Source organism: Salmo salar, unplaced genomic scaffold (assembly GCF_905237065.1).
Source record: "Salmo salar unplaced genomic scaffold, Ssal_v3.1, whole genome shotgun sequence".
Lineage (NCBI taxonomy): Eukaryota > Metazoa > Chordata > Actinopteri > Salmoniformes > Salmonidae > Salmo > Salmo salar.
This window is the reverse complement of record NW_025550064.1, coordinates 847,293-875,118: the sequence shown is the minus strand read 5'-3', so window position 1 is coordinate 875,118 and position 27,826 is coordinate 847,293. Positions and strand designations below refer to the sequence as shown.

At 43.8% G+C, this 27,826-nt stretch overlaps 1 protein-coding gene across 6 annotated transcripts; it reads right to left on the bottom strand.

Moving 5' to 3' along the window:
- Positions 1 to 8,796: 8,796 nt before the first annotated feature.
- Positions 8,797 to 26,856, bottom strand: LOC123739083 (ribose-phosphate pyrophosphokinase-like). 6 transcript variants are annotated; one of them, XR_006767620.1, is made up of 5 exons: positions 26,431 to 26,856; positions 16,816 to 16,974; positions 12,371 to 12,535; positions 12,037 to 12,256; positions 8,797 to 9,080 (listed from the first exon to the last, which is right to left on the bottom strand). XR_006767620.1 is itself a non-coding variant. In XM_045713646.1 (4 exons), exons 1-4 carry the CDS (start codon positions 26,434 to 26,436, stop codon positions 9,012 to 9,014), a joined length of 399 nt encoding a protein of 132 aa, XP_045569602.1. In that variant the 5' UTR covers positions 26,437 to 26,856; the 3' UTR covers positions 8,797 to 9,011. The 6 variants fall into 6 exon arrangements, 1 of the variants encoding a protein (XP_045569602.1); XR_006767619.1 differs by having other exon boundaries at positions 12,040 to 12,256; XR_006767618.1 differs by having other exon boundaries at positions 12,037 to 12,253.
- Positions 26,857 to 27,826: the final 970 nt, after the last annotated feature.

Below are 27,826 nucleotides of genomic sequence, written 5' to 3'. Positions count from 1 at the left end.
GTCATTGGCAGCAGAGAACTGGAAGAAGAGGCGGCCAAAGGAGGAAATGGCTTTGTGGGTGACCAGAGAGATCCCTGACCTTATCTTCTCTCAAGAAGATGTCTGGTAGGCCCATTTAAATACCTTTTTTGGACATTTCAAGATAGCAGATGTTTGAGTTGGGTCTATTAACACAGCTGTGAGTTGTTATTTTTTTTCATTTTTTTATTTTTGACAAAATGAGCACTCCTGGAAGTGACAGATTTTGACTCATATTGAGTGATAAGACTGAGCTATTTAGAAACACTTTTTCAACATTTCAAGATAGCAGTTAGTTCAGTTTGATCTTATTAAAGACAGCTGTATCATTTTTTTTATTCATTTTGACATATTGTTTGGGACCACTTTTTTGCTCTGTTTGAAGGCTGTCAGCTTCTTCTCAGGAAGAGAATCACTTAGCCTTTCGACTAATTTTGAAATGATAGGATGCCTATTTTAAAACACTTTCTCTATATTTCAAGATAGCAGTTAGTTAATTTTGAGCATATCAAAGACAGCTGCTACTTCATTTTATTAATTTTCACCATTTTTTTTTTTTACCCAAAATTATTCGAAGTCCACAGTCTCTGTCATTGAACTATGTTGAGCCGTGTGCCTGGTGATTGAACAGGTTACCAGGTGTGTTTTTGAATATAGTTCTTAATGGCTTCAGTGGTGTGCTGGGGTCCATTGCTTGCTAAGGGGGAACCTCCCACCCGGGTTCAGCCAACAGGGGGGCGCCACCCAACCCCTCTAGTAAAACTGAATGTCTCTCTCTCTCTCTCTCTCTCTCAGGCTATGAAAAAAGCCCCACCTCCTCTCGCTCAGCCATTCTAACAGTGGAAGCCAGGATCTGTGAGAAACTATGATAATAAACTGTCAACAATAATGAAGCCATGTTTGTCTTGTGTGAGTGAGGATGTATTATTTAATTGTGTGATAACTTTAATTCTGTGATAACTTTATGTAATACATCCTCTGTTTCCTAACTGAATAAACATTTTAACATAGCAGTTGGTTCAGTCTGATCATCTCATGTACTGTTGGAACTTTATTTTAATCCTTTTTCACTATTTTTATTTTTTTTTATGACAAATTCCAGAGCCTCTGTATACATTTTTACACATTTTTCCCCCACTCTCTACTTTGTACAATGACAGAGAAGTGGGACTCTGTCGTTTTTTCTGACAAGTTCTCTCATTGATCTCAGGTTCAGCCACCAGGGGGCACCCACCCTCCATGAAAACTTTCATAGGCTCTCTTTCACTCAGTAATCATGTAACAAGTCGACAGGCTCCCAGAGGCAGGGCAATCAAAGGCTCCAACTCACTGAAGTGCCCATCAACCCAGCCATTGTTATTATTCATACTGTTTAAATAAAAACAGAGGTCTTTAAACTCTTGAATATCTGAACTTGATACAGAGAAAAACAGGATGAGAGAAAGGAGGTTATGAACAAGACAAAACTATTTTTTATAGCATCATAAATTTTTATTTATTTTATTTACAGTCAATTCTCTAAAAAACCAAAAGGGAATTGAGCACAAGGCAGATTAGCCGTTCTCCCTCCCAACAACATAATCCAATTATTTTTAGGGACTTTTCATCGTATATAATTTATTTATTTATATATATATATATATATATATATATATATATATATATAATCTGTGGCGTGTGTTCATTTACAGGTCAGAGCTGTAAGGCAAGAGCCACATTCCAACACCTTTAAAATGTACCCCGCCCTCCCTCTCTTCCTTCCCTCCCTCCTTTCTTCCCTCTCTCCCTCCTCTCTTCACTCATCCTTCCTCTTTTTCCCCTCGTTCCCTCCTTCCTTCCCTCTCTCCCTCTCTTCACTCATCCTGCCTCTTTTTCCCCTCGTTCCCTCCTTCCTTCCCTCTCTGCCTCCTTTCTTGAAATAATCAATGAATCAGACATGACTGAAAAAATGGAGTTCAAGCTTTTACACTTTCAAGTTGTGTCAAGTCAGTGATGTCACAAAGAACAAGGAGAGTAAGAAGGAAGGAAGGAAGGAAGGAAGGAAGGAAGGAAGGAAGGAAGGAAGGAAGGAAGGAAGGAAGGAAGGAAGGGTGCTTCTTTATAGTGCTGGGGTGTGAGCCCGGTGTTCATCTTGCTGTCCGGAGAGAAACTGAACCCATCTCAGAGGATAAGTCCCAAATGGCACCCTACTCCCCTATATAGCGCACCACTTTTGATCAGATCCCCATGGGCCCTGGACACAAGTAGTGCACTATATGAAGGGAATAGGGTGCCCTTTTGGGACGCAAACATGGTAACACACACAGCCGGCCCACTTCTCCCTCCCCCATCTCCTCACCCACCCCGCTTAATAAAACCCAACATCAAAAAACAGGGAGAGAAAAATTCTAGATTAAGAGAGAAATGAATCAAAGAGAAAGAAGTCTGTCCATCCTCTCGTTCGCCCGGCCCTCCCTCTCGCACGTTAGAAGGTGTTCACATCTTCTTTCTCCATTAAACCCTCTTTTTATTCTTTATGTTCAGGTAATAGTTCTCAGTCCTCCCCTCCTCCCTCCGGTTTCATTTCAGAATACAAGAGGAGTTCACATATCTGTTTATCCATAGGTATCCGGTTTCACCATTGCCCACGGCAACAACCAATCATCAACGATAAACGGGCAGTTAGACACAAAAAACGCATCTGAAATTGCAAAAAGTGGAAGTTGTACTCCCGGTCCCCACCGCTAAGGGGGGGGCTACTCCTTATTACTGTACCTCACCTCAGTCTCCTTCAAGTCTCTGGAGCTCACATCCTGGTCTGGGGTCTCTAATCAGAGGGAGGGAGGGAGGGCTACTCCTTATTACTGTACCTCACCTCAGTCTCCTTCAAGTCTCTGGAGCTCACATCCTGGTCTGGGGTCTCTAATCAGAGGGAGGGAGGGAGGGCTACTCCTTATTACTGTACCTCACCTCAGTCTCCTTCAAGTCTCTGGAGCTCACATCCTGGTCTGGGGTCTCTAATCAGAGGGAGGGAGGGCTACTCCTTATTACTGTACCTCACCTCAGTCTCCTTCAAGTCTCTGGAGCTCACATCCTGGTCTGGGGTCTCTAATCAGAGGGAGGGAGGGCTACTCCTTATTACTGTACCTCACCTCAGTCTCCTTCAAGTCTCTGGAGCTCACATCCTGGTCTGGGGTCTCTAATCAGAGGGAGGGAGGGAGGGCTACTCCTTATTACTGTACCTCACCTCAGTCTCCTTCAAGTCTCTGGAGCTCACATCCTGGTCTGGGGTCTCTAATCAGAGGGAGGGAGGGAGGGCATCTCCTTATTACTGTACCTCACCTCAGTCTCCTTCAAGTCTCTGGAGCTCACATCCTGGTCTGGGGTCTCTAATCAGAGGGAGGGAGGGAGGGCTACTCCTTATTACTGTACCTCACCTCAGTCTCCTTCAAGTCTCTGGAGCTCACATCCTGGTCTGGGGTCTCTAATCAGAGGGAGGGAGGGAGGGCTACTCCTTATTACTGTACCTCACCTCAGTCTCCTTCAAGTCTCTGGAGCTCACATCCTGGTCTGGGGTCTCTAATCAGAGGGAGGGAGGGAGGGCTACTCCTTATTACTGTACCTCACCTCAGTCTCCTTCAAGTCTCTGGAGCTCACATCCTGGTCTGGGGTCTCTAATCAGAGGGAGGGAGGGAGGGCATCTCCTTATTACTGTACCTCACCTCAGTCTCCTTCAAGTCTCTGGAGCTCACATCCTGGTCTGGGGTCTCTAATCAGAGGGAGGGAGGGGCTACTCCTTATTACTGTACCTCACCTCAGTCTCCTTCAAGTCTCTGGAGCTCACATCCTGGTCTGGGGTCTCTAATCAGAGGGAGGGAGGGCTACTCCTTATTACTGTACCTCACCTCAGTCTCCTTCAAGTCTCTGGAGCTCACATCCTGGTCTGGGGTCTCTAATCAGAGGGAGGGAGGGCATCTCCTTATTACTGTACCTCACCTCAGTCTCCTTCAAGTCTCTGGAGCTCACATCCTGGTCTGGGGTCTCTAATCAGAGGGAGGGAGGGAGGGCTACTCCTTATTACTGTACCTCACCTCAGTCTCCTTCAAGTCTCTGGAGCTCACATCCTGGTCTGGGGTCTCTAATCAGAGGGAGGGAGGGAGGGCATCTCCTTATTACTGTACCTCACCTCAGTCTCCTTCAAGTCTCTGGAGCTCACATCCTGGTCTGGGGTCTCTAATCAGAGGGAGGGAGGGCATCTCCTTATTACTGTACCTCACCTCAGTCTCCTTCAAGTCTCTGGAGCTCACATCCTGGTCTGGGGTCTCTAATCAGAGGGAGGGAGGGCATCTCCTTATTACTGTACCTCACCTCAGTCTCCTTCAAGTCTCTGGAGCTCACATCCTGGTCTGGGGTCTCTAATCAGAGGGAGGGAGGGAGGGCTACTCCTTATTACTGTACCTCACCTCAGTCTCCTTCAAGTCTCTGGAGCTCACATCCTGGTCTGGGGTCTCTAATCAGAGGGAGGGAGGGAGGGCATCTCCTTATTACTGTACCTCACCTCAGTCTCCTTCAAGTCTCTGGAGCTCACATCCTGGTCTGGGGTCTCTAATCAGAGGGAGGGAGGGCTACTCCTTATTACTGTACCTCACCTCAGTCTCCTTCAAGTCTCTGGAGCTCACATCCTGGTCTGGGGTCTCTAATCAGAGGGAGGGAGGGAGGGCATCTCCTTATTACTGTACCTCACCTCAGTCTCCTTCAAGTCTCTGGAGCTCACATCCTGGTCTGGGGTCTCTAATCAGAGGGAGGGAGGGCATCTCCTTATTACTGTACCTCACCTCAGTCTCCTTCAAGTCTCTGGAGCTCACATCCTGGTCTGGGGTCTCTAATCAGAGGGAGGGAGGGAGGGCATCTCCTTATTACTGTACCTCACCTCAGTCTCCTTCAAGTCTCTGGAGCTCACATCCTGGTCTGGGGTCTCTAATCAGAGGGAGGGAGGGAGGGCATCTCCTTATTACTGTACCTCACCTCAGTCTCCTTCAAGTCTCTGGAGCTCACATCCTGGTCTGGGGTCTCTAATCAGAGGGAGGGAGGGAGGGCTTCTCCTTATTACTGTACCTCACCTCAGTCTCCTTCAAGTCTCTGGAGCTCACATCCTGGTCTGGGGTCTCTAATCAGAGGGAGGGAGGGAGGGCTACTCCTTATTACTGTACCTCACCTCAGTCTCCTTCAAGTCTCTGGAGCTCACATCCTGGTCTGGGGTCTCTAATCAGAGGGAGGGAGGGAGGGCTACTCCTTATTACTGTACCTCACCTCAGTCTCCTTCAAGTCTCTGGAGCTCACATCCTGGTCTGGGGTCTCTAATCAGAGGGAGGGAGGGGGCATCTCCTTATTACTGTACCTCACCTCAGTCTCCTTCAAGTCTCTGGAGCTCACATCCTGGTCTGGGGTCTCTAATCAGAGGGAGGGAGGGAGGGCATCTCCTTATTACTGTACCTCACCTCAGTCTCCTTCAAGTCTCTGGAGCTCACATCCTGGTCTGGGGTCTCTAATCAGAGGGAGGGAGGGAGGGCTACTCCTTATTACTGTACCTCACCTCAGTCTCCTTCAAGTCTCTGGAGCTCACATCCTGGTCTGGGGTCTCTAATCAGAGGGAGGGAGGGAGGCTACTCCTTATTACTGTACCTCACCTCAGTCTCCTTCAAGTCTCTGGAGCTCACATCCTGGTCTGGGGTCTCTAATCAGAGGGAGGGAGGGAGGGCTACTCCTTATTACTGTACCTCACCTCAGTCTCCTTCAAGTCTCTGGAGCTCACATCCTGGTCTGGGGTCTCTAATCAGAGGGAGGGAGGGAGGGCTACTCCTTATTACTGTACCTCACCTCAGTCTCCTTCAAGTCTCTGGAGCTCACATCCTGGTCTGGGGTCTCTAATCAGAGGGAGGGAGGGCTACTCCTTATTACTGTACCTCACCTCAGTCTCCTTCAAGTCTCTGGAGCTCACATCCTGGTCTGGGGTCTCTAATCAGAGGGAGGGAGGGAGGGCTACTCCTTATTACTGTACCTCACCTCAGTCTCCTTCAAGTCTCTGGAGCTCACATCCTGGTCTGGGGTCTCTAATCAGAGGGAGGGAGGGAGGGCATCTCCTTATTACTGTACCTCACCTCAGTCTCCTTCAAGTCTCTGGAGCTCACATCCTGGTCTGGGGTCTCTAATCAGAGGGAGGGAGGGAGGGCTACTCCTTATTACTGTACCTCACCTCAGTCTCCTTCAAGTCTCTGGAGCTCACATCCTGGTCTGGGGTCTCTAATCAGAGGGAGGGAGGGCTACTCCTTATTACTGTACCTCACCTCAGTCTCCTTCAAGTCTCTGGAGCTCACATCCTGGTCTGGGGTCTCTAATCAGAGGGAGGGAGGGAGGGCTACTCCTTATTACTGTACCTCACCTCAGTCTCCTTCAAGTCTCTGGAGCTCACATCCTGGTCTGGGGTCTCTAATCAGAGGGAGGGAGGGCTACTCCTTATTACTGTACCTCACCTCAGTCTCCTTCAAGTCTCTGGAGCTCACATCCTGGTCTGGGGTCTCTAATCAGAGGGAGGGAGGGCATCTCCCTTATTACTGTACCTCACCTCAGTCTCCTTCAAGTCTCTGGAGCTCACATCCTGGTCTGGGGTCTCTAATCAGAGGGAGGGAGGGCATCTCCTTATTACTGTACCTCACCTCAGTCTCCTTCAAGTCTCTGGAGCTCACATCCTGGTCTGGGGTCTCTAATCAGAGGGAGGGAGGGAGGGCTACTCCTTATTACTGTACCTCACCTCAGTCTCCTTCAAGTCTCTGGAGCTCACATCCTGGTCTGGGGTCTCTAATCAGAGGGAGGGAGGGAGGGCTACTCCTTATTACTGTACCTCACCTCAGTCTCCTTCAAGTCTCTGGAGCTCACATCCTGGTCTGGGGTCTCTAATCAGAGGGAGGGAGGGAGGGCTACTCCTTATTACTGTACCTCACCTCAGTCTCCTTCAAGTCTCTGGAGCTCACATCCTGGTCTGGGGTCTCTAATCAGAGGGAGGGAGGGAGGGCATCTCCTTATTACTGTACCTCACCTCAGTCTCCTTCAAGTCTCTGGAGCTCACATCCTGGTCTGGGGTCTCTAATCAGAGGGAGGGAGGGAGGGCTACTCCTTATTACTGTACCTCACCTCAGTCTCCTTCAAGTCTCTGGAGCTCACATCCTGGTCTGGGGTCTCTAATCAGAGGGAGGGAGGGCATCTCCTTATTACTGTACCTCACCTCAGTCTCCTTCAAGTCTCTGGAGCTCACATCCTGGTCTGGGGTCTCTAATCAGAGGGAGGGAGGGCATCTCCTTATTACTGTACCTCACCTCAGTCTCCTTCAAGTCTCTGGAGCTCACATCCTGGTCTGGGGTCTCTAATCAGAGGGAGGGAGGGCATCTCCTTATTACTGTACCTCACCTCAGTCTCCTTCAAGTCTCTGGAGCTCACATCCTGGTCTGGGGTCTCTAATCAGAGGGAGGGAGGGCATCTCCTTATTACTGTACCTCACCTCAGTCTCCTTCAAGTCTCTGGAGCTCACATCCTGGTCTGGGGTCTCTAATCAGAGGGAGGGAGGGCATCTCCTTATTACTGTACCTCACCTCAGTCTCCTTCAAGTCTCTGGAGCTCACATCCTGGTCTGGGGTCTCTAATCAGAGGGAGGGAGGGCATCTCCTTATTACTGTACCTCACCTCAGTCTCCTTCAAGTCTCTGGAGCTCACATCCTGGTCTGGGGTCTCTAATCAGAGGGAGGGAGGGAGGGCTACTCCTTATTACTGTACCTCACCTCAGTCTCCTTCAAGTCTCTGGAGCTCACATCCTGGTCTGGGGTCTCTAATCAGAGGGAGGGAGGGAGGGCTACTCCTTATTACTGTACCTCACCTCAGTCTCCTTCAAGTCTCTGGAGCTCACATCCTGGTCTGGGGTCTCTAATCAGAGGGAGGGAGGGAGGGCTACTCCTTATTACTGTACCTCACCTCAGTCTCCTTCAAGTCTCTGGAGCTCACATCCTGGTCTGGGGTCTCTAATCAGAGGGAGGGAGGGAGGGCTACTCCTTATTACTGTACCTCACCTCAGTCTCCTTCAAGTCTCTGGAGCTCACATCCTGGTCTGGGGTCTCTAATCAGAGGGAGGGAGGGAGGGCTACTCCTTATTACTGTACCTCACCTCAGTCTCCTTCAAGTCTCTGGAGCTCACATCCTGGTCTGGGGTCTCTAATCAGAGGGAGGGAGGGAGGGCTACTCCTTATTACTGTACCTCACCTCAGTCTCCTTCAAGTCTCTGGAGCTCACATCCAGGTCTGGGGTCTCTAATCAGAGGGAGGGAGGGCTACTCCTTATTACTGTACCTCACCTCAGTCTCCTTCAAGTCTCTGGAGCTCACATCCTGGTCTGGGGTCTCTAATCAGAGGGAGGGAGGGCTACTCCTTATTACTGTACCTCACCTCAGTCTCCTTCAAGTCTCTGGAGCTCACATCCTGGTCTGGGGTCTCTAATCAGAGGGAGGGAGGGCATCTCCTTATTACTGTACCTCACCTCAGTCTCCTTCAAGTCTCTGGAGCTCACATCCTGGTCTGGGGTCTCTAATCAGAGGGAGGGAGGGAGGGCTACTCCTTATTACTGTACCTCACCTCAGTCTCCTTCAAGTCTCTGGAGCTCACATCCTGGTCTGGGGTCTCTAATCAGAGGGAGGGAGGGAGGGCTACTCCTTATTACTGTACCTCACCTCAGTCTCCTTCAAGTCTCTGGAGCTCACATCCTGGTCTGGGGTCTCTAATCAGAGGGAGGGAGGGAGGGCTACTCCTTATTACTGTACCTCACCTCAGTCTCCTTCAAGTCTCTGGAGCTCACATCCTGGTCTGGGGTCTCTAATCAGAGGGAGGGAGGGTGTTGTGTGTGAAATCCCAGCCATGGTGGGATAAGGTAGAGTTCATATCTCTTTCTCTCCCTCTCCTCCTTTCTCAATCTCTCTCTCAGAAAAGGTTCTCTTCAAAGATGACCATCAAGTCGCTCTGGAAGTTGATGTCAATGGTGTCCGCCATCTGTAGAGAGAGGGGGATGAGAGACAGAGCGAGAGAGAGAGGAATTAGATGCAGTGTTAATCTTTCCCATCTCTTCTCAGCTAAACTACCTCTCCTCTGTATTATTGTAATATAACTGAATATACATAATATAACAAGAATATACATATATTAATACGTATCTTTATGATGATTCTCTCCTCCTCTCTCCTGCTATACTAGTATAACATGTTAGTATTATAGTAGTATTACTGCTATAAAGTATTACCACCTCTCTTCTGCTAAACTAGTATTTTATGTTAGTATTATAGTAGTATTACTGCTATAAAGTATTACCGCCTCTCTCCTACTATACTAGTATAACATGTTAGTATTATAGTAGTATTACTGCTATAAAGTATTACCACCTCTCTCCTGCTATACTAGTATAACATGTTAGTATTATAGTAGTATAACTGCTATAAAGTATTACCGCCTCTCTCCTACTATACCAGTATATCATGTTAGTATTATAGTAGTATTACTGCTATAAAGTATTACCACCTCTCTCCTGCTATACTAGTATAACATGTTAGTATTATAGTAGTATAACTGCTATAAAGTATTACCGCCTCTCTCCTACTATACCAGTATATCATGTTAGTATTATAGTAGTATTACTGCTATACTAGTATAACATGTTAGTATTATAGTAGTATTACCGCCTCTCTCCTGCTATACTAGTATAACATGTTAGTATTATAGTAGTATTACTGCTATACTAGTATAACATGTTAGTATTATAGTAGTATAACTGCTATAAAGTATTACCACCTCTCTTCTGCTAGAAAAGTATATTATGTTAGTATTATAGTAGTATAACTGCTATAAAGTATTACCACCTCTCTTCTGCTAGAAAAGTATATTATGTTAGTATTATAGTAGTATAACTGCTATAAAGTATTACCACCTCTCTTCTGCTAGAAAAGTATATTATGTTAGTATTACAGTAGTATAACTGCTATAAAGTATTGCCACCTCTCTTCTGGTAAACTAGTATTTTATGTTAGTATTATAGTAGTATAACTGCTATAAAGTATTACCGCCTCTCTCCTGCTATACTAGTATAACATGTTAGTATTATAGTAGTATTACTGCTATACTAGTATATCATGTTAGTATTATAGTAGTATTACTGCTATAAAGTATGACCACCTCTCTTCTGCTAAACTAGTATTTTATGTTAGTATTATAGTAGTATAACTGCTATAAAGTATTACCGCCTCTCTCCTGCTATACTAGTATAACATGTTAGTATTATAGTAGTATTACTGCTATAAAGTATTACCAACTCTCTTCTGGTAAACTAGTATTTTATGTTAGTATTATAGTAGTATAACTGCTATAAAGTATTACCGCCTCTCTCCTACTATACTAGTATAACATGTTAGTATTATAGTAGTATCACTGCTATAAAGTATTACCGCCTCTCTCCTACTATACTAGTATAACATGTTAGTATTATAGTAGTATTACTGCTATAAAGTATTACCGCCTCTCTCCTGCTATACTAGTATAACATGTTAGTATTATAGTAGTATTACTGCTATAAAGTATTGCCACCTCTCTCCTGCTATACTAGTATAACATGTTAGTATTATAGTAGTATTACCGCCTCTCTCCTACTATACTAGTATAACATGTTAGTATTATAGTAGTATTACTGCTATAAAGTATTACCGCCTCTCTCCTACTATACTAGTATAACATGTTAGTATTATAGTAGTATTACTGCTATAAAGTATTACCACCTCTCTCCTGCTATACTAGTATAACATGTTAGTATTATAGTAGTATTACTGCTATAAAGTATTACCACCTCTCTCCTGCTATACTAGTATAACATGTTAGTATTATAGTAGTATTACTGCTATAAAGTATTACCACCTCTCTCCTGCTATACTAGTATAACATGTTAGTATTATAGTAGTATTACTGCTATAAAGTATTACCACCTCTCTCCTGCTATACTAGTATAACATGTTAGTATTATAGTAGTATTACTGCTATAAAGTATTACCGCCTCTCTCCTGCTATACTAGTATAACATGTTAGTATTATAGTAGTATTACTGCTATAAAGTATTGCCACCTCTCTCCTGCTATACTAGTATAACATGTTAGTATTATAGTAGTATTACCGCCTCTCTCCTACTATACTAGTATAACATGTTAGTATTATAGTAGTATTACTGCTATAAAGTATTACCGCCTCTCTCCTACTATACTAGTATAACATGTTAGTATTATAGTAGTATTACTGCTATAAAGTATTACCACCTCTCTCCTGCTATACTAGTATAACATGTTAGTATTATAGTAGTATTACTGCTATAAAGTATTACCACCTCTCTCCTGCTATACTAGTATAACATGTTAGTATTATAGTAGTATTACTGCTATAAAGTATTACCACCTCTCTCCTGCTATACTAGTATAACATGTTAGTATTATAGTAGTATTACTGCTATAAAGTATTACCGCCTCTCTCCTACTATACTAGTATAACATGTTAGTATTATAGTAGTATTACTGCTATAAAGTATTACCACCTCTCTCCTGCTATACTAGTATAACATGTTAGTATTATAGTAGTATTACCGCCTCTCTCCTGCTATACTAGTATAACATGTTAGTATTATAGTAGTATCACTGCTATAAAGTATTACCGCCTCTCTCCTACTATACTAGTATAACATGTTAGTATTATAGTAGTATTACTGCTATAAAGTATTACCACCTCTCCTGCTATACTAGTATAACATGTTAGTATTATAGTAGTATTACTGCTATAAAGTATTACCACCTCTCTCCTGCTATACTAGTATAACATGTTAGTATTATAGTAGTATTACTGCTATAAAGTATTACCACCTCTCTCCTGCTATACTAGTATAACATGTTAGTATTATAGTAGTATTACTGCTATAAAGTATTACCACCTCTCTCCTCCTCCTTTCCTGCTCGCGGCGTCTCGCCAGCTCCCTCTGCTGGTCCATGGCGTTCTGCTGCGGCCGAGGGTGTGGCCTGTTGAGTGGGAGGGGCCTGTGGGGAGTCGGCGGGAGGGGTTGAGGCGAAAGTTGCTCCTGGCGACGGCGAGTGTCCTCCTGGACACGCCCCCTCCCCTGCTGCTCCACAGAGTCCTCGTCGTCACGGCTACTGGAGAAGAGAAAGTGGAGTGTCAGAGGGGGATGAGCTTAGATGGGGTGCTAGAATGACCTTCTCCCTCTCCTCCTCCTCCTCCCTTTCCCTCCCTCCATCCTTCCCTCTTACCGTAGTTTCTCCTGCTCTCTCCTGGCCTGTGCTTTTAGCTGTTTCTCTCTCTCCCCTTCTCTCGGGCGACGCGACGGACCTGTTCGAAGCTGTCGCTAGAGGAGCGGACAGCGGAGGTGGACTGAGAACGCTGGGCCAAGAACCCATGTTCTTTAACTTCACATCCTGGGAGGGGAGGGAGAAAGTGTAGTGGGAGGGGGAAGAGTGCCACACAGACATTTCGTTAACACCCACTTTTTAAAGACATTTCACCTCCATTTTAATAACACTGCCTTACAGGAGAAGTTCTTTTTTTTAAACAACTAAATCTATTTTATTAAGTTGAATTTCATAGTAAGGGTCCAGACACTTTTTTTTTTGTGATTTCACATGCTTTTGAGAAACTTACCCCAACCAGCAAATCATGTTTTTGGGAAACCCGAGCAAATCACATCCTCATTTTGTAGTTTTGTTTCATTAAAGCCTATTTATTTTTGTTACAAGCCGTGTTTCGTTAAAGCCTGTGTAAAGTTAATTTGTTTCAATGTACCGGTAGGCACCTGCGGCTTATAGACATGTGCGACTTATTTATGTTCAAAATAATACTTTTTTTTTAAATTCAGTGGGTTCGGCTTATATTCAGGTGCGCTTAATAGTCCGGGAAATTACGCCAGTTGTTCTGTATAGACGCATAAACACTCCCGTCTACAGACTTCCTTTGGACGACCGATATCTAATGAGGCTTTGGCTAGTTGTTCTGGACGACCGATATCTAATGAGGCTTTGGCTAGTTGTTCTGGACGACCGATATCTAATGAGGCTTTGGCTAGTTGTTCTGGACGACCGATATCTAATGAGGCTTTGGCTAGTTGTTCTGGACGACCGATATCTAATGAGGCTTTGGCTAGTTGTTCTGGACGACCGATATCTAATGAGGCTTTGGCTAGTTGTTCTGGACGACCGATATCTAATGAGGCTTTGGCTAGTTGTCCTGGACGACCGATATCTAATGAGGCTTTGGCTAGTTGTTCTGGACGACCGATATCTAATGAGGCTTTGGCCCCTGAAAAAGGGGAGAAATAATCACGAGAGTGATACGGTATTGTTTCCTCACTGAGAACTTTTACTGCAAATCATTTTACCAAAGTAACACATTTTACAAAACAACAGATCTACAGGAAAGAGCTAGTGTTGTAGGGTACAAGGCTTATTCAAGTCACAACAGTATACACTGTAATTCACTGAAACATACACTCATTTCAATATAACTGTCAAGCACAAAGCTTTAACTCAGTAAACCATAACTCAATTTATCAACAGTCAATAAAGTGTTTGAAAAACCATTATACAAATAACACCGCAAAATATCTTATTAAAACCTCTTGAGGATACCCTAGGATAGGGGGCGCCACAGCGCATTTTGAAAAAAAATCGTTCCCATTTTCAACGGCCTACTAATCAAACTCAGAAGATAGGGCATGCATATACTTATTATATATGGATAGAAAACACTCTAAAGTTTCTAAAACTGTTTGAATGGTGTCTGTGAGTATAACAGAACTCATTTGGCAGGCAAAACCCTGAGACATTTTCTGACAGGAAGTGGATACCTGATGTGTTGTATTGACTTTAAACCTATCCCATTGAAAAACACAGGGGTTTAGGAATATTTTGGCACTTCCTATTGCTTCCACTAGATGTCGCCAGTCCTTTCACAGTGGTTTGAGCCTTATAGAGTCAAAACTCAGTGAATGACAGGAGTTTGAAATTGGTCACAGGGGATGGGCCATCACCATTATGACGCCGGCGGCCATGTCTGCCCCCCACCTTTGGAAACGGTTTTAAAGGCAATGAAATCATCCCCCTCGAATCTTATTGGCTCTCTTGGTGTTAGAGGCCCTGAACATTTATTTTATACAACGTTTGACATGTTTGAACGAACCTACATGCGCGAGGATTGCTTTCAGTATGAAGTGCAGAGCTGCGTTTGGAGAGAGCCATAGGACGCGCTACCAACATCAGGCTAATGGAACGTGAAGTATGGACTTTTTGACCGAAAATACATCTGTTGTGGACCTGGGATGCTTTCTGATGAAGACAACTAAAGGTAGGCGATTATTGACAATATTATTGAAGATGAGATGGTTCATACTGTTGCGTCCAAGATGGCGCCGAGCACTGTATATTAGCTGATTTTCTGAGTATCGCATCTCCTTTTATCGCAAAGTGTGATTACCCAGTAAAGTTAATTTAAAATCTGGTATGACGGGTGTTCTCAAGAGATATTCATCTATAAATGTTAGATTGACAATATACATTTAAAAAATCGTTATAGTATAGCAATTTATTGAAACGTAGCATTGTTTACCGGGACGCTTTTGAGGGGAAATTAGGTAGTCAACGTCAGACAGAGATGTAAAATGCTGTTTTTATATATAAATATGACCTTTATTGAACAAAAGAATGCATGCATTGTATAACATGATGTCCTAGGGGTGCCATCTGATGAAGTTTGTAAAAGGTTAGTGCTACATTTAGCTGTTTATTGATAATATGTGATGGAAGTGGTTGGTCGGAAAATGGCTATGAAGCTGCTTTTTACGATGGACTCATCTAATATAATCTAATGATTTGCTTTTCCTGTAAAACCTTTTTGAAATCGGACGACGTGGGTCGATTCAGGAGAGGTGTATCTATAAAAAAAAATATATATATTTTTTATTTTTGTAAAAAATTATGATAATTTTTAATGCTAATTGGCGATATGATTTTTCGCTGGATTTTGATCCCGCTAACGGGATCAGATGCTCAAGAGGTTTTAATAACAACGCACATGTTCATTGACGATCGACATAAAATGGCAGCTACTCTCAGTACGAAGCCTTCGCTGCAACCGAGCAGGGCTCATATTACTCTCTGCAAACTGAACTCTAACTTCCTCAAGATGTTACTAAGACACAGCTTAAACACTCTTGACATGTTAGCGAGTTATTACATTTAAATGACTCTGTTTTATCATCAATAACGTACCTGGAAAAGGGGAGAAATAATCCCGAGTGTGATACGGTATTGTTTCCTCACTGAGAACTTTTACTGTAATGAGGAAAAGACCGCGATTTCCCCCGCGAACTTGGCTGGAGACCAGAGCAATCGATCTCAGGCTCATAGATTAAAGAGCATTTAGTAGATCACAGATTAACACTTTTCCCCTTCAATTTGGCACCACAAAATAAAGTAATCAATATAACGGTTTACACATTCCTTTTACAATTCTTACCTTTTGTACGCTTGATGGATTTTTTACTTTTTAACACAATTATATGAATGTTATCCATCTCTATCAACTAATACAGAATGCATGATATTTTTAACCTTAGATGTTTTAAGATCCTCACATACTATGAACTTACTAATACTTTTTAATGTATAACAGGCTATGAGTATTTCCTGTAACCTGTCACATATACAGGGGGTACCAGGTAGTAATGAGGCTATATACAGGGGGTACCAGGTAGTAATGAGGCTATATACAGGGGTACCAGGTAGTAATGAGGCTATATACAGGGGGTACCAGGTAGTAATGAGGCTATATACAGGGGGTACCAGGTAGTAATGAGGCTATATACAGGGGTACCAGGTAGTAATGAGGCTATATACAGGGGGTACCAGGTAGTAATGAGGCTATATACAGGGGGTACCAGGTAGTAATGAGGCTATATACAGGGGGTACCAGGTAGTAATGAGGCTATATACAGGGGGTACCAGGTAGTAATGAGGCTATATACAGGGGGTACCAGGTAGTAATGAGGCTATATACAGGGGGTACCAGGTAGTAATGAGGCTATATACAGGGGGTACCAGGTAGTAATGAGGCTATATACAGGGGGTACCGGGTAGTAATGAGGCTATATACAGGGGGTACCGGGTAGTAATGAGGCTATATACAGGGGGTACCAGGTAGTAATGAGGCTATATACAGGGGGTACCAGGTAGTAATGAGGCTATATACAGGGGGTACCGGGTAGTAATGAGGTTATATACAGGGGGTACCAGGTAGTAATGAGGCTATATACAGGGGGTACCGGGTAGTAATGAGGCTATATACAGGGGGTACCAGGTAGTAATGAGGTTATATACAGGGGGTACCGGGTAGTAATGAGGCTATATACAGGGGGTACCAGGTAGTAATGAGGCTATATACAGGGGGTACCGGGTAGTAATGAGGCTATATACAGGGGGTACCGGGTAGTAATGAGGCTATATACAGGGGGTACCGGGTAGTAATGAGGTTATATACAGGGGGTACCGGGTAGTAATGAGGCTATATACAGGGGGTACCGGGTAGTAATGAGGCTATATACAGGGGGTACCGGGTAGTAATGAGGCTATATACAGGGGGTACCAGGTAGTAATGAGGCTATATACAGGGGGTACCGGGTAGTAATGAGGTTATATACAGGGGGTACCTCCTCTCCTCTCTGACTAATGACTGACTCCTGGAGGATCCTGGGAGCGTCCGCGGACAGGATGGCGTGCGTTGCCACGGCGATGATCGTCCCCGCCCCCCTCTCCCTCAGCATCTCCGCTGCCGCCACGAAACCCACCGCATCATCGATGATGTCATCCTGACACACACACACACACACACACACACACACACACACACACACACACACACACACACACACACAGAGACTGATAGATTATGGTAAAGGTTCTGAGGACAGGGTACTAACCTACCCAACCCTCTAACGGGGTACTAACCTACCCAACCCTCTAACGGGGTACTAACCTACCCAACCCTCTAACGGGGTACTAACCCACCCAACCCTCTAACAGGGTACTAACCTACCCAACCCTCTAACAGGGTACTAACCTACCCAACCATCTAACGGGGTACTAACCTACCCAACCCTCTAACGGGGTACTAACCTACCCAACCCTCTAACAGGGTACTAACCTACCCAACCATCTAACGGGTACTAACCTACCCAACCCTCTAACGGGGTACTAACCTACCCAACCCTCTAACGGGGTACTAACCTACCCAACCCTCTAACGGGGTACTAACCTACCCAACCCTCTAACGGGGTACTAACCTACCCAACCATCTAACGGGGTACTAACCTACCCAACCCTCTAACGGGTACTAACCTACCCAACCCTCTAACGGGTACTAACCTACCCAACCCTCTAACGGGGTACTAACCTACCCAACCCTCTAACGGGGTACTAACCTACCCAACCCTCTAACGGGGTACTAACCTACCCAACCCTCTAACAGGGTACTAACCTACCCAACCCTCTAACAGGGTACTAACCTACCCAACCCTCTAACAGGGTACTAACCTACCCAACCCTCTAACAGGGTACTAACCTACCCAACCCTCTAACGGGTACTAACCTACCCAACCCTCTAACGGGGTACTAACCTACCCAACCCTCTAACGGGGTACTAACCTACCCAACCCTCTAACGGGGTACTAACCTACCCAACCCTCTAACAGGGTACTAACCTACCCAACCCTCTAACGGGGTACTAACCTACCCAACCCTCTAACGGGTACTAACCTACCCAACCCTCTAACGGGGTACTAACCTACCCAACCCTCTAACGGGTACTAACCTACCCAACCCTCTAACGGGTACTAACCTACCCAACCCTCTAACGGGGTACTAACCTACCCAACCCTCTAACGGGTACTAACCTACCCAACCCTCTAACGGGTACTAACCTACCCAACCCTCTAACGGGTACTAACCTACCCAACCCTCTAACGGGGTACTAACCTACCCAACCCTCTAACGGGTACTAACCTACCCAACCCTCTAACGGGGTACTAACCTACCCAACCCTCTAACGGGGTACTAACCTACCCAACCCTCTAACGGGTACTAACCTACCCAACCCTCTAACGGGTACTAACCTACCCAACCCTCTAACGGGTACTAACCTACCCAACCCTCTAACGGGTACTAACCTACCCAACCCTCTAACGGGTACTAACCTACCCAACCCTCTAACGGGTACTAACCTACCCAACCCTCTAACGGGTACTAACCTACCCAACCCTCTAACGGGTACTAACCCACCAACCCTCTAACGGGTACTAATCTACCCAACCCTCTAACGGGGTACTAACCTACCCAACCCTCTAACGGGTACTAACCTACCCAACCCTCTAACGGGTACTAACCTACCCAACCCTCTAACGGGGTACTAACCTACCCAACCCTCTAACGGGTACTAACCTACCCAACCCTCTAACGGGGTACTAACCTACCCAACCCTCTAACGGGGTACTAACCTACCCAACCCTCTAACGGGTACTAACCTACCCAACCCTCTAACGGGTACTAACCTACCCAACCCTCTAACGGGTACTAACCTACCCAACCCTCTAACGGGCACTAACCTACCCAACCCTCTAACGGGTACTAACCTACCCAACCCTCTAACGGGTACTAACCTACCCAACCCTCTAACGGGGTACTAACCTACCCAACCCTCTAACGGGGTACTAACCTACCCAACCCTCTAACGGGGTACTAACCTACCCAACCCTCTAACGGGGTACTAACCTACCCAACCCCCTAACAGGGTACTAACCTACCCAACCCCCTAACAGGGTACTAACCTACCCAACCCTCTAACTAACAGGGTACTAACCTACCCAACCCTCTAACAGGGTACTAACCTACCCAACCCTCTAACTAACAGGGTACTAACCTACCCAACCCTCTAACTAACAGGGTACTAACCTACCCAACCCTCTAACTAACAGGGTACTAACCTACCCAACCCTCTAACGGGGTACTAACCTACCCAACCCTCTAACAGGGTACTAACCTACCCAACCCTCTAACGGGGTACTAACCTACCCAACCCTCTAACGGGGTACTAACCTACCCAACCCTCTAACGGGGTACTAACCTACCCAACCCTCTAACGGGGTACTAACCTACCCAACCCTGCCTTTAGGGAACTGTGGTTGTGGGTAGTGTAGTCCTACCTCCTCCTGTATGTACTGCAGTAGGAGGGGTTGTGGGTAGTGTAGTCCTACCTCCTCCTGTACATACTGCAGTAGGAGGGGGTTGTGGGTAGTGTAATCCTACCTCCTCCTGGATGTACTGCAGTAGGAGGGGGTTGTGGGTAGTGTAGTCCTACCTCCTCCTGTATGTACTGCAGTAGGAGGGGTTGTGGGTAGTGTAGTCCTACCTCCTCCTGTAGATACTGCAGTAGGAGGGGGTTGTGGGTAGTGTAGTCCTACCTCCTGTATGTACTGCAGTAGGAGGGGGTTGTGGGTAGTGTAGTCCTACCTCCTCCTGTACGTACTGCAGTAGGAGGGGTTGTGGGTAGTGTAGTCCTACCTCCTCCTGTTTGTACTGCAGTAGGAGGGGGTTGTGGGTAGTGTAATCCTACCTCCTCCTGGATGTACTGCAGTAGGAGGGGGTTATGCAAATTAACTGAATCCCCCCCAAAAAACGTTCCACTGCATTTCAGCCCCTGCCACAAAAGGACCAGCATGTCAGTGATTCTCTCGTTAACAGGTGTGAGTGTTGACGAGGACAAGGCTGGAGATCACTCTGTCATGCTGATTGAGTTCGAATAACAGACTGGAAGCTTCGGGTGTACACCGTTAGTTTATACTGGATACACCTGGTGTACACCGTTAGTTTATACTGGATACACCTGGTGTACACCGTTAGTTTATACTGGATACACCTGGTGTACACCGTTAGTTTATACTGGATACACCTGGTGTACACCGTTAGTTTATTCTGGATACACCGGGTGTACAACTTTAGTTTATACTGGATACACCGGGTGTACACCGTTAGTTTATACTGGATACACCGGTGTACACCGTTAGTTTATACTGGATACACAGGGTGTACACCATTTAGTTTATACTGGATACACCGGGTGTACAACTTTAGTTTATACTGAATACACCGGGGTACACCGTTAGTTTATACTGGATACACCGGGTGGGTTAGTTCTTCTTGAGAGAACTAACCCAAAATTAGTCGAACTAACCCAAAATTAGTTGAAAGGCTAAGGGATTCTCTTCCTGAGAAGAAGCTGACAGCCTTCAAACAGAGCAAAAAAAAGTGGTCCCAAACAATATGTCAAAATGAATAAAAAATGATACAGCTGTCTTTAATAAGATCAAACTGAACTAACTGCTATCTTGAAATGTTGAAAAGTGTTTTTAAATAGGCATCCTATCATTTGAAAATTAGTTGAAAGGCTAAGTGATTCTCCTCCTGAGAAGAAGCTGACAGCCTTCAAACATAGTGCAAAAAAAAGTGTCACTGAGAAATAGGATAATTATGAAACATGAAAACTATATTGTCTGACTCAGCTACTATGCATGTTGGTTGGACAACACGAACACTTCGCTCGCTACATGTGAAAATTAAAAAGGATGGTTAGGATACTTAGCATGTTAGCTAACCCTTCCCTAACCACTAGCCCAGGGGTTCTCAAACTTTTTTGTGATAGCAAATTCATCAGTGACCCCCTCATAATCAGAACACAACTCGAGTGAGATAAAAAAATATCATACAAGGAGTTTTACCATGATTTCGTGTGCAAGGCCGGACAAACCAAGTCTCGGGCCCTGGGAATGAACATTTTAAAGGTCTGCCTCTTGGAGGGAAAAAAACTTGCTAATTTCCTGCATTCTACACATTTTGTCATGGGGCAGAGAAATGTTTCTTGTTGCAACTATAACGCTAATATCCTGCAGTTCTACACATGTTGTCATGAGGCAGAGAAATGTTTCTTGTTGCAACTATAACGCTAATATCCTGCAGTTCTACACATGTTGTCATGAGGCAGAGAAATGTTTCTTGTTGCAACTATAACGCTAATATCCTGCAGTTCTACACATGTTGTCATGGGGCAGAGAAATGTTTCTTGTTGCAACTATAACGCTAATATCCTGCAGTTCTACACATGTTGTCATGGGGCAGAGAAATGTTTCTTGTTGCAACTATAACGCTAATATCCTGCAGTTCTACACATGTTGTCATGGGGCAGAGAAATGTTTCTTGTTGCAACTATAACGCTAATATCCTGCAGTTCTACACATGTTGTCATGGGGCAGAGAAATGTTTCTTGTTGCAACTATAACGCTAATATCCTGCAGTTCTACACATGTTGTCATGGGGCAGAGAAATGTTTCTTGTTGCAACTATAACGCTAATATCCTGCAGTTCTACACATGTTGTCATGAGGCAGAGAGAAAACGACTGTGTAACGAAGACGCTGTGAGTTGAGAAGCAGGTGAAACGTTTAATAAAACAACAAACGAGACAACATAACAGTAGCGTCTTTGCATGTACACAGGATCAATACTGACTGGGGAAGGAACCTAAGGGAGGGCCAGATATAGGGGTGGTAATAAGTAAGGTAATGGAGTCCAGGTTTGCCTCATGACAACGTGCAGGTGCTCGTAATGATGGATCCCAGGACCGGCGGTTAGTATACCGGCGACGTCAAACACCGGAGGGGAGGAGCGAGAGCAGACGTGACAGACTGCCACCTCTCATTGAAGCCATGGAAGTTCACGGCCGACCGCACCACTGCAGGCATTGTTAGCAGAAAACAGGATCCCCCATAATAGTGAAATAAATAAATAGAAAGTCAATCATGGTACCAATAAATGCTTCTAATACACCAGATGTATGTCCTTGAACCGATTATGTTTAAATCTCATTTAAAAAGCATTTTTGAAACGGTCTGTTTGAGATACAAGTTTGAGGTGGCTTTTTTAAAGTATTTTTTCTCCAATTAATGCTTCGCCACAAATACGAGTATAGTCAAAATTATTTGGGTATGAGTTAACAGAACATTAACTTTTAAAAGTTTGATTTTCACTGGACAATTACTTTAAATTACAGTGCATTTATGTAAAAAAATATAGTATTGAAGTATTGAGATGGAAAATGTATAATAGGTGGAGTACTGTGGATACCAATAGGCTCATGTTGCCCAAGGTTTAATAACAAACATTGTAGATTAATAATATTACATTGTATTGTATTACACCCTCTAAACTTCCACGGATCCCTGGGGCAAAATGTGTTTTTTCAGTTGTTGGATCCCCCGCTCCCTTTTGCCCTCAGAACAACCTCAATGCGTTGGAGCATGGACTCTACAAGGTGTCGAAAGCATTCCACAGGGATGCTGGCCCATGTTGACTCAAATGCTTCCCACAGTTGTGTCAAGTTGGCTGGATGTCCTTTTGTCTTGCCCATTTACCTTCTGAATGGCACACATACACAGTACATGTCTCAATTGTCTCAAGGCTTAAAAAACCTTCTTTAACCTGTCTCCTCTCTTTCATCTACACGGATGGAAGTGGATTTAACAGGTGACATCAATAAGGGATCATATCTTTCTCCTGAATCCCCTGTTTTCAATACAGGTATAACGACACTGAGCTTTTTTTTTCGAAAATGTTTTATGAGGTTGGAGAACACATTTGGGAGGGATCTTGAAACTTTGCCGCAAGTGGATCTTTTAGCAAGACAATAACCCCAAGCACACATCAAAATCCACAAAGAAATGGTTCATTGACCACAAAATCAACATTTTGAATGGCCGTCTCAGGATTTGATCCCCATTGAAAACCTGTGGTTTGAATTGAAGAGGGCAGTCCATAAACGCAGACGAAGGATATCAAGGATCTGGAAATATTCTGTATGGAGGAGTGGTCTAAGATCCCTCCCAATGTGTTCTCCAATCATCATTAAAAAAGTGTTTAAGGCTGTGTTGTTATCCTCGCAAGGGGAGGATGCTAGAGTATTAAAAACAGGGGTGCCAATCATTTTGATAATTTTGTATTACTTGTTTAACAAAATCTCTTGCTCTGAGCACTTGCATTAGTATAAAATAATATAATTTTCCCTTTTTTTGCATTCAAATACTGTAGAATTAGTAGTATTTGTATTATATATTTTATATAGTATTTTTTGCTCATCTTTCTCAAGGGTGCCAATAATTTGGGACTTGACTGTATGTAATCAAATAGTCCATATTTCAGAGGTACCTTTTGTATGAGGTAAGATGTTCCTTCTAAATCTTGTTATTGCGTAACATTTTTATGCTTGTCTTTGAAACGAATAGTCCAAGAGTACCCAATGTTTCAGAACCAGATTTTGGTTTCAGCTGACAACTACATACCTTTGCCTTTCAATCTCCTACACAATATCCCCTTGACTGGTGTGCATGAAGATATCAAGAGAGACAGACATCTAGCAAGAAAAAGTCAATTGGAGGGAACACTGACAGATCAGCGCAACAAGACCATGGATTTTTACACTGGCTGCAGTGAGCAGAAAGCAAGAAAACTCAATAAAAAAATGTGAATGTGGAAATGCCTAAAATAACATTGTGAATCCGACTGAGTGAAAACAATTCACAATTCTCCTACATTTACAGTCCTAGTTATCATTGCCCAAAACAAAGGGAATCATTTCAAACATCTCACACATTTTTGCTTATTGTGTCCATTGACTAGAATTCATATATATTTGGGTTAAAAGACCAATTCAGTGGAAAAACAAAATGGGGTAAAAATAGCCCAGCCCAGTTAATATTGACTGCAGCTGCAGCTCCTCAGGCAGCAGCACTCCCACTTCATCTTACGTTAGGGACACAGATCAAGGGTTCTCCAGGGACTGACAGTATTCTTCAAGCTAATTACATCCAGTTTATTTGGGGTGTCAGGTAGCCTAGTGCCTAGTGGTTAGCGCATTGGGCCAGTAACCGAAAGGTTGTTGGATCGAATCCCTGAGCTGACAAGGTAAAAAATCTGTCATTCTGCCCTAAATAAGGCAGTTAACCCACTGTTCCCTGGTAGGCTGTCATTGTAAATAAGAATTTGTTCTTAACTGACTTGCCTAGTCAAAATAAAAGGTTAAATTGACAGCACCTTGTCTCTGCAAGCCAAGTAGGAAGGTTAGTTCACCTCACAAACCAGAGTCCATTTTTTGTTGTTGTTGATTAACATCGAGGATGAGTGCCATGGGAACTATCGGTATGGCCCAGCAGGACCAGCCTAAGTGACAGGCCTCACATGTTTAATATAATGCACACAAAATAATGGAGCCCTTAACCTTCACGGCACATTCAACGTTTTTTTTGCTCTCCATGCAATCCTCGCACGCAGACGTATGTGTGTGTGCAACAGGCTGAATGAAGCTAATGAATCCAACATGGACAGAGAGGCTGCATTGTTTTGTTCATCATGAACCATGCCTATAGACCAATCACCATGACTAATTAGCTCAACTAAGAGCAGCAATTTACTCTACAGGCCATAATGGGAGGTGGAAGCTCAACTTGCAATATTTAATGCTCTTATATAATGACACATAACCAGTGGTGTAAAGTACTCAAGTAAAAATACTTTAAAGTACTACTTAAGTCATTTTCTGGGGGGTATCTGTACTTTACTATTTATATTTGACAACTTTTACTTTTACTTTGCTACCTTCCTAAAGAAAATAATGTACTTTTTACTCCATACATTTTCCCTGACACCCAGAAGTACTTGTTATGTTTCGAATGCTTAGCAAGACAGGAAAAAGGTCAAATTCACACACTTATCAAGAGAACATCCCTGGTCATCCCTTCTAACTCTGGCAGACTCACTAATCACAAATGCGTTGTTTTTAAATGATGTTCGAGTGTTGGAGTGTGCCCCTGGCTATCTGTAAAAAAAAAAAGGCAATAAAAAAATGGTGCTGTCTGGTTTGCTGGGAGTTAAAAAAATGAACCCCAAAAGGTTCTTTGAGGAACCATGATAAGGGGTTCTTCGAAGAACTTATAGGAGTTCCCACAAAATGTTCTTCAAATAACTTTTAGGGGGTTCCCCCACAGTTCCAATTTGAAGAACCCCTAAAGGATACTCCAGGAACCTTTACTTTTTAGAGTCTATATTGATAAAAGTCACCTGGTCCGAGAGACATTTACATAGTTATACACAGCCCAATTTGGGATGATTATTTTAGGGTGAAATAGTGGCCACAACAGACAGACCTGAAATCGACCATAATTCGACGTCCTTGGACGTCATGTGCTGACTGGGTATGACCAAAGTTATTCTGTTTAGCTACACTTTGTAGTACATTTTTACACTATAATTAATGTTTCTGATGCCACATCGCCCGTTTTCAAAGGGAGTCGTTGGTTTTTAGGGGCAGTCGCTTTTTAGCTTTTTGTCTGAAAGTATTTTCTCAACTGCGATACCAACTCCACTCTATAAGGAATGTGAAATGATTTATACTTGTACTTTTAATACTTAAGTATATTTTAACAATTACATGGCGCTTTATTCCTGAATCCAGCTATCCGTAGATCTATAGGTGACTCCTCGCTTGCTCTGTTGATCTTTGTTGTGTTTGTTAACCATGTACAGTAGTCTCATCGTTCTACTCCCTGTCAATATACTGTGGTCTCAATCACACTCATCTAATGAACAGGCACCCCACCCAGAGCACGTCACTCCATCAACTGTCCTGCTGTCTGCAGCTAGGGAGAGCCAGCAGCACAGGACTTAGTGAACAAAGCAACACATATTGTGAGTGTGACTGTATCTGTGTGTACGGTATGAGAAGAGCGATACAGAGACACAGAACGTCATTGTTCTCTACACTCAATCATAAAAGTTCACTTTCCAAAGCACATCTTTGTTTTTTGTTTTTTACCTGGAAGCCATATCAAATATATCTCAGATTATAAGTAAATGCATAGTAACAGCTCATTACCACAATTAAACTAAACAACACAGCCTCTGTCGACACATCATCTGGCTTCAGACAGAAGCTGTTGAATATTTTTTTACCGCAAACATAACATACTGCAAGCGTATGAAATATACATAACTCGGCATCTAGTAGATATTCAGTTTTCCCGATTATAAACAGATAGAAATGCCATGCACCACAAGTGATTCATTTCAATAAAAAGGCTTACTTCAAGTCTAGCAAACCAAACACTATAATTTCAGTACAACATGCAGTTGAACACATGTACAGTATATAAACTATCAAGAGAATCTCACCTGCATTGTCACTGCACTTGTTAAAAGTCCACCTTTAGTGCCTGCAATATTGTGGAGAAGTATATGGTCCAATGGTCATTGATGCCCTTTTCGGAGTAAATCCGGCTGATAGGAGACAGGAAATGTATAGTCCTTGTATCACGCTGCCTCCACAGAATTCGTACACCTACAGTAGACAGAGAAGCACTGCGTCACTGTACTGTCTTTCTTGCATTCTTTATTTACTTCACTCTCTGTGTTTCAGCCTTCGCTATCTGTCTGTCTCTCTCTCACTCTCTCTCAACCTCTTTTGCTTTCTCTCTCTCTCTCTCTAGTAGTCTCTGAGTCTCTCTCACATGAGCACGCTTTCTCGCTCTTCCACAATTACAGCTGCAAGCTACAGTCCACACAGAGCAGCTTCTCTCTCCCAGTCTCTTTCCCCCACACTTTCCCTCCCCTTCTGTCTCTCACCACTCCAAGCGACTTATATGCCCTATGTCTTGTGCGCTCTCTACACTCATAAAAAAGGTGCTATCTGTCCCCATAAGAGAACCATTTGACTAACCTTTTTGGTTCCAAGTAGAACACTTTTGGTTCCTGATAGAAACTTTGAGGTTCCATGTAGAACCATTTCCACAGAGGGTTCTACATGGAACTAGTGCTGAGCGATAAGTGTTTTTTGAGCTCGATTCGGTTTTGGGTTCGATTATAAAAAAATAATTATGTTTTTTATTTTGTTTACGATAATTTTTTTCAAAATTAAATGCATTATGAAATAATGACATTCAAATGATTTTAGAGCTTTTTAATTGAAATTCTAAAGCCAACAACAGTGAACATTCACATTCAATTATTTCTGTCAGGTCCACATTGGGTTGACATCAATAGAAAAATAGGAAATTGCTATGAAATAATACAATATTTCAGTTGTGTATATTACTTAGTTTTATTTGATGGCTTTATTATTTTTAATTCCTTAAAGTCATCATCTCATCTCTGCTCAGGCAGTAGCAGCTAGCCAGACAAAGTTATCTCTGCGCACCCTGTACTGTACTGTCTTTAGTCATCCTATTCAGCTAGGCAAGCCTGCCTAAGTATGTTGCAGAGCTGTCTGACAAAATTATTTGACTAGCTCTTCAAAGTAGATAACCAACCTGGACTGGGGGGTAGATGTAACTTAGTAAACGAAATCTGGGACACTTCAATTATACTGAACAAAAATATAAATGCAATGTGCAACAATTTCAAAGATTTTACTGAGTTACAGTTCATATAAGGAAATCAGTCAATTTAAATAAATTCATTAGACCCTAATCTATGGATTTCACATGACTGGGAACACAGATATGCATCTGTTGGTCACAGATACGTAAAACAATATTGGCCTCATTATGGGCCTCAGAATCTCGTCACGGTA